Raw genomic sequence first — 9,303 nt, 5'->3', positions numbered from 1 at the left:
GAACGACTCCGAACGATTCCGGACAACTCCGGACGACTCCGGGCGACTCTGGACGACTCCGGACGACTCCGACTTCGGGCGACTCTGGACGACTCCGAACGACTCCCAACGACTTTGAACGACCCCGAACGACTCCGAACGACTCCGACTCCGGGCGACTCCGGACGACTCCGAACGACTCCGACGACTCCGAACGACTCCGAACGACTCCGGGCAACTCCGACTCCGGGCGACTCCAGGTATTGCAGCGCGGACCTAACTTCCGGAGTCCATTCCGAATTTATCGGAGTCGGATCGGAGTCGACTCCGGATTTTTGCCAACTTTACCCATCACTAATTTGCTATCCCCTGCTTCAGTGGCAATCAATAGATGGCGCTGGTTACTTTGATTTCTTCTTGTAAAATTCAAAACGGTGTTCGTTTTATCCTCAAATTAAATAGATATTTAGTTATTCAGTGTTTGTTTTTCCGTTTCACAAGAATAAATTCAATCTCGATTTGATCTTCTTCACAAAAAATTAGATATGAGTTACAATTTTCCAACTGTGAGTTTTCTTGCTTTCGGTTTATTTTATCTTGGCATGTTGGTTAATTGATGCTCTTTCATTTGCTTCCCGTAAATAATGCAATTTTTCCAATGTGCATCTCAAAAAACATGCTTTAATTTTCCGTTTTCTTTCCATTTCTGTCTGTTCGCTGTTCGATGATCCCGTTCACCCCTTCAACCCGACGCTCTAGACGCAAATTCGCCACCAAACGTCAGCCCGGCAGCCTTGGCGTTGACGGAAAAATCTCACCCCTTGTCAGCGCCCCCTGAACCACACCCCTTCCGCCACCCCCCTCCAACCTACCAACACGCACACACACAGGCGTGCGCGCGCACACACAGCATCCCCTGTCAGTGTACAGTTTGGTGTGGATTTGATTTAATGGCTCTGATACACGCAAGGTAAACAGAATGTGCGGAAACATAAACAAACCGTCGCTTTTGGCGACTATTTCCACCGTTCGGACGTGCGGGCCGGCGCCCGGCACCGGCAAAAATCGTTTGTGGGTCGCAAAAATCACGCCAGCGGTGAGAAATCGCCCCGAAACGTACCGTTTCCGCATGACTGATTTTCACGTTCAATTTGCATTCGATTAGAGGCACCCGACGGCAGGCGGGTTTTCGCCACAGCGTACCGTTCGGCAGGAATGTGTGCGCCTCGGCATCATGGCTGCCTGCCCGTTGCTACACAAGTGTCTGTCTGTGTGTGAGTGTGGTTTTGGTGTGTTTGTGTGTGTATGGGAGCAGGATGTGCTGTCAGTTTTGGTAGCAGCGCATGCTTTGCGCTTTTATTCGAAACAAAAAACCTTCGTGCCTGTTTCGTGCTGTAAAAAGTTACAAGGAAATGGCGGCAAAGGTGCAAACGGCCACAGTTTTGTTTTTATTCGTGGCACGGCAATGCTTTTGGGGCAAGGGCACGGTCTGAACCCCGTTTCGCTGGAAAATCGTTCCATCTCGTACAAGTGGTTGTCCATCTTTTATGTGAATTGCAAAGGACAAACAACCCCAAAAGCACACATTTTTGTTTCGAGCGAAACCGCTTCGAACTTTCCTCAGTAAAGGAAAGTGTGAAAAATCAATGTTTGAAAATAACACGACGCCCCTGGCTTTTCCCACCTTGAAACCGAAAAAGCGTGCCGCCAATTTTTAAAATTCGCTGCCCCGTATGGCGGCATTCCATTGCACATGCGCCGCGTTTCGAATCTCGATCCCATCTGGCACAAGCCACACACACATACACACACACGGTAAAAAAAAGGTACAAAAATTGAACGTTTGAAAATCAAAAATGCCACAAGCGCGACTAGAAACGGTTCCGAAATGGGAATGCGTACACTGCTGGAAATAATATTCGTTTTACAGCGCTTTCTTCACATCTATTGTTGTGCATCATCATCATACACCCACACACACACACACACACACACACACACTCACACTGATTCACATTCCCACGTACACTCCACAAGATTGAGATTGCGATAAAAATAGAAGGAAAAGTACGCGCGCGCGTCCACAATTCACACTTCAAACGCGGCCATGCTTGCCAACAACAGATGGCTTCCTGTTACTTTACTAATGTTTGCTGAAAAAAAAAAGAGTGCTCAACACACATCAAAGCAATGTTTGTGTCTGGCTGTGGGTTTTTTTGTTTTTTGTTTTTATCATGCGTCTGTCTGATTTCCGGCGGAAGCACAGACAGACAGCCAGGAAGCACATCTGCCGTTAGTGTAGGCTCCGGAAAATCAGAACGAACGTTTAACAAAACCAAATTTTAATTTGAAAACCTCCCCCCCTCCCCCCCCCCCCCTAGTGGTTTCCCCTCTCTCTCTTCACCTTTCCTGAACTTTGCAGCATGGGTCCAGCGTTCGTACTTATCGGGCGCTTTCGCACCGCACGTAAGTAGCAAGCGAGCACGTGGTCGCTGCGGCAAGATGGCGCCGATAACGGGAACACTAGAAGAGCAAAGTAGTAGAAGCGGGTAGCGTAGTGTGTTGGCGCAAGAGAACAGAACGCTCGCTGTCTGATGTCCGGTGGATGGGAAAGGAAGCGATAGACAGCGAGAGTGAAAATGGGTAAAAATACGATCTCTGGTACATGTATGCCACATTTGTTGGCAAATTTCGCCCCAAACGCATCGTAAAACAATGAGACACGAGCGAAGCTCGGTATGTTTGCCGGTAAACACTGTTGCTAACTATGTTCACTTTTCTTTCCATCTCTTGCCCCCTCCCCCCACCCCTTCATACACATTCCTTGCCACCACTTCTACTTCAAACACTGCAGCATGGAGTACAAAAACGAAGGTAATCGAACGAAACTGGTTGATTGTGCTAATGTTTAGTTTCCTGAGTTTTCTGCCCCGGGCTGGATCGTTTATTCCTTTTTCTGAGTTTGTCACCCGCACTCCGTGATGCGTTTTTTTTTTGTCGGTTTTACTTTTTTACGTTTTACAGGCTTGTTTTCGGGAGTTCTGGACACTGTTGAAGATCTCGAGCTATCGAGAGGCTTCGCTTTGCGAGTCCGCCTTTTTGGGGAATCTGGGGGAGTTCGGGAGCGTGCAATATCACTAATTCCAGTTCTATTCCATTCGTCCACTGCCCTTCGCCACAGGCCACAGCGGCGTCAATCAGCTGGGAGGTATATTCGTTGGCGGTAGACCTCTGCCTGATTCCACACGCCAACGCATCGTGGAGCTGGCCCATGCCGGTGCCCGACCATGTGATATCTCGCGCATCCTGCAGGTGTCTAACGGATGCGTTAGCAAAATTCTCGGCCGGTAAGCGGATCCCACTGCGGATGCACGGGTGAAGCAGGGAGCATAAATCTAATCCAACAGTTGTCCATGCCAATCACAACAGCTACTATGAAACGGGCAGCATCCGACCGCGAGCCATCGGGGGCTCGAAGCCGCGGGTCGCTACGCCGGAAGTGGTCAACAAGATCTCACAGTTCAAGAACAACTGCCCGAACATCTTCGCCTGGGAGATCCGGGACAAGCTGCTGAACGAGCGGATCTGCACGCCGGAAAACATCCCGAGCGTAAGTGTGGCCGCACCTTTGCTGCTGTTTTTTTGATGTCAACAATCCGCCAATTTCGCCCAGATATTCCAACTCCAACTCAAATTCTGCGTTATTTGACGCTCCACGTGTCAACTCGCCCACATGCCTAGGTTTCTTCAATCAACCGGGTACTGCGCAATCTGGCCGCCCAGAAGGAGTTCAGCAAGAAGCCGCACTCGGCGGACGCGCTCAGCGACGACGTCGGCGGGTATCTGCAGGGCAAATCGCTCAACGATGCCTCCTTCATACACTACAAGTACGGCGACAGCTGCCGGTCGATGCAGGGCGCGGAGTCGGTGCTGCGCATCAACGACACGTACAGCCGAGCGGGCGGTGGCGGTGGTGGACCTGCTGCTGGCGGTGGTGGAGGCGGTGGAGCTGTACCCGGTGGGCCCGGTTCGGAGTCGACCGATGTGAAGCCGATGTCGGACGATGGGACGAAGAATCCGTTCGCCAAGCACTGCTTCACCAACCTAGACGCGGGGGTGCCGGGGGCGGGCACGGGGACGCCTGGGCAGGGTGGCCCCGGGACGAAGCAGGTCTTCGTCGACAATGATACCGAGCGGCTGAGCCTGAAGCGGAAGCTGCAGCGCAACCGGACGTCCTTCACCGTCGACCAGATCGAGTTTCTCGAGAAGGAGTTCGAGCGAACGCACTATCCGGACGTGTTTTCGCGCGAACGATTGTCTTCCAAAACGAACCTGCCGGAAGCGAGAATACAGGTGAGCTACATCGAGGTTAATTGGTTGAGGCTATTTTGGCTACCCATCGGTTGCTGTACCAGGATGCAATTCAACTATGAGCGCCTCCAGGTGGTGTTATCTCCAAGAGTCTTGAGTATATTGAATGTCCACAAAATATTGTACGGTCTGATAGTGCAAGACACACCTGTTGCGATGATTTCATGAGTTTAATGAGTTCAAGCTTTTTCGAACCTAGAGATGAGTTTTGCACAGAGTTGAATAAGTATGGTAGCGGTTCAGGAACAGTTCTCGGATCAGATTAGGTTATTGATCAGTTCGCGAACCGGTACAAATTTAAGGCTAGCTCTAGGACGGGAGGTCAGAATCTGTTCCAGGATGAGCTTGATATCTGTTCCAGGATAGGTATGAGTTCTGTATTAGTTTCAGAACGATTATGGATTAATTTACAGTTCCAAGATCGGTTTGGCTTCAGTATATGTTCATGATTAGTTCAAAGACAAAGGGGTTTGGGTTCATAAACATTTCCAGAATTCGTATGGGATCGGTATGGATTCAGGATGATTCTCAGTTCCAGTATGGTTGCAAGCTCTATCCCAAGATCGGTATGGATTCTTTATGATTTCCAGTACCTGTATGGCTTCAGTATCATTTCTAGGACCTGTGTGGGTTCCAGAGCACACCAAACCCATGTTTGGCAAAAAGTTGCAAAACTGGTAGGGATGAAGACTCGTTCAAGGATTGGTATGAGTTCATTATTAGTTCCAATCTGATATGAGTTCAACGCCATTTCCAGACCCTATATGCGTTCAGGAATAGTACTAAGAACTCTTCTTCTTCTATACTCTTAGAACTTCTTTGTACTCTGTAAGAATCCCTTACATGCATTTCATAATACATTCATTTGTTGCTTCCAACACATGTAAGTTAAGCCTTCCAACACACAGCAGCTTAAGTCGTCTAACCACACCCTTCACTGTCCCATTTCCCGCAGGTGTGGTTCTCGAACCGGCGGGCCAAGTGGCGCCGGGAGGAGAAGCAGCGCTCGCAGGCCGTGTCCGAGGGCAGCTCGTCGGCGGCGGCCGCAGCAGCGGCTGCAGCGGCAGCAGCCGCCGCTGTCGCCGTGCAGAACGCGTCCATCTCCTCCTGCTCGCTGAATCTCACCGCGCCGCTCGTCTCGCACGTGTACGACTCGAACATGTGCGTGGAGGACTCGAACAGCAACTACCTGAGCAAAACGTACCCGCTGGAACCGTCGTTCCAGAACCTGGACGCGCTGAAGTCGCCGTCCGCGCCGAACCATCCGGCCGCCCCGCAGCAGCTCTCGCCGGCCGCCATGTCCTTCAAGCTGTCCTTCCCGAACGCCAACCCGAACGGGGGCGTCGGCCCGAACAATGGCGGCGGTGGGGGCGGCGGCGGTGCGGCGCCCGACGGCTCGGCCGCGAACCTGATGGGACCGTCCCTCGGCACCAATGCCGGCTTCCCGCACGCATCTACCTCAGACGACAAGTCGCTGTACAACCATTTCGCCTACTCGGCCGCCGCCAACATGCACCACAGCGCCTACTCGGCCGCGGCGGCGGCCGCCGTCGACCAGTCCTACAACGGGATGTACCTGAAGAACCAGCTGTACAACCTGCCGGCCAACGCCGGCGTCCTCAGCTTCCAGTCCACGCTCGAGTGGAACAAGAGTTAATGGCACGGGGCCGCCCTCGAGTCGGCTCCCTCGACCGGGTGCGATCGGTACCAGTAGCGCTACCCGGCCGCACGCGACCCCGCTAAACTGAAGCCTGATTTCACAGCCAGCCGATGGGGGGGCCGGAGGGCGAAGAAGCGATGACGAGTGGCAGTAGAGCAAAATAGACACACATACGACACACACACACACACACACGCACACAAGCAGTACATTTATACTTGTAATACAATTTAACTCGATGGTGCATAGTGGGAATGGTGGGAAGGGGAAGGGTGAGGTGGTATGGTGGTTGGGTGGAGAGACGAGGGAAAAGAAAACGGAAAACATGACGAGCGTGGTACTTAGTGCGGGAGATATGTTACTGAAAGGAATGAAAATATCATTTAAAAAAGATGCATTCTTTCATATAAGATGGCGCAGCTAACGTGATCGACTTTGGCGACAGCCTACACAGAAGTAAACTAAAAAGGAGAAAAGGAGAGGAAACAGATGGTTGTTCTGATTGTTTGAACTATGAAGGTATTTTTTATAAAAGTAAACACACACACACACACACACACACACACACACACACACACACACACACACACACACACACACACACACACACACACGCTCACACACGCACACACACACACACACGCTCACACACGCACACTTGGTAGCGAACAGGAGCAGTTGGTGCAAAGACAAAAACAAAACACTAGAAACGCCAATAAAGTATTAAAACCGCTGTTGCGAACATGGGAAACATATAAGAAAGTAATGAGCGAGAAGAGAAAAAAAACATAGAAGAAAAACGTAAAATAACAACAACAAAAAAAAAAAACGAAAACACACGCACAACCAGCAAGGGCAAGAACAAAAACCCTAATTCCATACTTTGAGCAAAAACCACAAAACACAAAAAAAATGGAAACAAACAAACGGAATGTACAATAAATAGTGAAATCTTATTATTATTCCTGGCGCAAGGCGCCCATTGTACGTGTACCGCGTGCGTTCGCTTTTCTTTCCATTGTACCACCTTTTTCTTCTTCTTCTTCTTCTCAGATTTCAGTTTTTGTGCTCGGAGCCGGACAGCTCCGAGCCGTGGCATAATGCAGCAAAAGGGGATCGGTCGTTTTATTTGCTTTGTGTTGGTTGGTTTGTTTTATACATATAGTTCATGTTTTGCTTATTAATTCACACATCGAGTCCCTTGTTTTCTTCACTTCTTTTTTTTGTTTGTTTGTTTGTTTGCTTTTAATTTGTTATGTTTTCTTCTACTTCTTCTCTCTTTCTCTTCTGCTCTACTTCTCTTCTTTTCTTTTTGCGCTCTCTTGTTTCACGTTTCGTTACCTTTTGCTTCTCCTACTGGCTCGTTTCGCGCTTTGTGCTTCTCTTTTTATCTCTCTCTTTCTTTCTCTCTCTATCTTGTTATCTGTTTCTCATCTGGTTAAGTCTTAAAAGTTTGTAATTGAAAAAATAATGTTTCATCTGGATGTTGGAAAACGAGCGCATTGTTTTTGTTTTGTTTCTTCTTCTGTGTTGCTTTCGAAAGAGAAAGGTGAACAGGACGAACAATCGTTTTGCTACTACTTGTTTGTTAAATGAGGCTCCCTTTTCCCTTCTTCCCCCTTTCCCACACGTGAAGACTGCTGCTCCTTCGGTCCCCCATCGCGACTAAATGCACCAAATGAAGGGGTAACTTTTGCTTCAACTTCTTCCAACAAACAAAAATAGGCAATCACTGACCCCGCAATCTTCCCCAGCGCCCACTCCCACTCTCGGCTCGCTTTACTCCGCACCCCAACTACCGGCGGTTGGCGTGTGGTAGCGGGCCGTCTACTCTCATCCCTTCAGCACGTTCTCACTCTTTAGGAACTCATCGGTAAGGTCGAGCCCGTTGCGCGGCACGGGACTGTGGGCGAACGGGTGGCAATCGTCGTTCGACTGCTGCTGCTGCTGCTGCTGTGCCTGGTGTTCGCGCATGGCCGCCCGCAGATGCTCGCCGGTCGGATCGAACTGGCCGCAGCCATCGTTGCCGGCCCGGGCGTCCTCGTTGCAGCTCCGGCCGAGCGCGTGCGGATTGTTGTGATGGTGGCCCAGCATCGTGCCGAGCGGGACGCCGCTGCCCGGTCCGCCCGGCCCACCCGCCACACCGCCGATCCCATTGCCGCCGCCGCCGCCGCCGCCCCCACCGCCCCCTCCGCCCCCGCCGATGCTGGCGTTCGACGAGACGACGGCCTGCGCCTGGGACACGGCGAGCCGCAGGGCGGCCTCCGCCTGCGAGCGCAGGATCGCCTCCGCCTGCTGGATCCGTATCGCCGTCTCCGAGGTAGCGGGACAGTGGTTCTGCCCGATCGACGACTCTGCGGACGCCACGGGATATTTTTGCCGGTTAGCTAGTGAGTATTTGGAGTCGTTAAAACTAAGCATATTACTTTTCTTCTTCAACGGACCGAGGTTCGCGTTACCGTGCAGCTCACCGTGCATGGTGTTGCTCTTGAACGTCTGGCCGATGCGCATCGCGGTCGCGAGGTTCACCACCGCCGCCTGCACCGCCGACGGCGTGCCCTCGTTCAGCATCAGGTCCGGCTCGAACTTCGGCTCCTGGATCATCATCATGCGCGAAAATTGACTATTGTTGCTATCCATCGCACTGCCCCCGACGCCGCCGCCGCCGCCACCACCACCACAGATGCCGCCGGGCCCCGTCACCCCGTTCGGGCCGCTGCCGTTCGATCCACCGAGCCCTCCGTTGGTGCCGCCAAACGGCAGCCCGTGCGGATTGGGCAGCCGATGATTGTCGAACACGGAGCCGGGGCCGATGCCACCGCCACTGCTACCGGCATTGCCGCCTCCGCTGCCTCCCACGCCGCCGCCGCTACCACCTCCGCCATTGCTGCCACCCACCCCGCTTTCGCCGTTCTTTTCCGAGCCCATGGTGGACGAGTTTTCCGAGTAGTTGAGCGGCGAGATGCTGTTGTGCGTGAGCTCCTTCACCGTCACCATCGCGCTGGACAGGCCCGGCACGCCCACGCCACCGCCACTGCTACCGCCGCCGCCGCCGGCACCACCACCACCACCCATTCCTACCATGCTGGTACCGCTGGCGGCCGATTCTTTCTCGCGCTGCTCCACCACCGCCTTGGTGAACATGTACTGAGCGGCGAACTGATGCTTCGGGTCCATCTTCATGTGCTCGATGTGTGTGATGAGCCCTGCGGAAAACAACAACAACAACAACAACAACAAAATACCCCAAAACATTAGCGTGTTTGTCGTTTCGAAATGTCCGGCGCAGGCAC

The 9,303-nt window shown here is 52.2% G+C and overlaps 2 protein-coding genes across 5 annotated transcripts in view; one reads left to right on the top strand and one right to left on the bottom strand.

The window, feature by feature from the left end:
* Positions 1-868: 868 nt before the first annotated feature.
* LOC1272212 (paired box protein Pax-6) lies at positions 869-6,997 on the top strand. Of its 2 annotated transcripts, XM_061662939.1 has the most exons (7): positions 916-949; positions 2,361-2,445; positions 2,834-2,853; positions 3,161-3,326; positions 3,409-3,589; positions 3,721-4,332; positions 5,306-6,997. In XM_061662939.1, exons 3-7 carry the CDS (start codon positions 2,835-2,837, stop codon positions 6,005-6,007), a joined length of 1,680 nt encoding a protein of 559 aa, XP_061518923.1. In that variant the 5' UTR covers positions 916-949; positions 2,361-2,445; position 2,834; the 3' UTR covers positions 6,008-6,997. The 2 variants fall into 2 exon arrangements, with proteins under 2 accessions (XP_061518913.1, XP_061518923.1); XM_061662929.1 differs by lacking the exon at positions 2,361-2,445 and having other exon boundaries at positions 869-949.
* Positions 6,998-7,064: 67 nt separating this feature from the next.
* LOC3289605 (neurogenic protein mastermind) overlaps positions 7,065-9,303 on the bottom strand; it is a 9,833-nt gene continuing 7,594 nt past the window's right edge. For 2 of the 3 annotated variants that reach the window (XM_061662909.1, XM_061662899.1), the window contains exon 6: positions 7,065-9,216. In XM_061662909.1, the coding sequence (XP_061518893.1) occupies positions 7,844-9,216 (1,373 nt within the window). In that variant the 3' untranslated portion in view covers positions 7,065-7,843. The remainder of the gene's footprint in view (positions 9,217-9,303) is intronic. The other variant, XM_061662920.1, reaches the window with a different exon arrangement.

Source organism: Anopheles gambiae, chromosome X (assembly GCF_943734735.2).
Source record: "Anopheles gambiae chromosome X, idAnoGambNW_F1_1, whole genome shotgun sequence".
NCBI lineage: Eukaryota > Metazoa > Arthropoda > Insecta > Diptera > Culicidae > Anopheles > Anopheles gambiae.
Note: the sequence above shows the minus strand (reverse complement) of the source record. Positions and strands in the feature narration are given on the sequence as shown.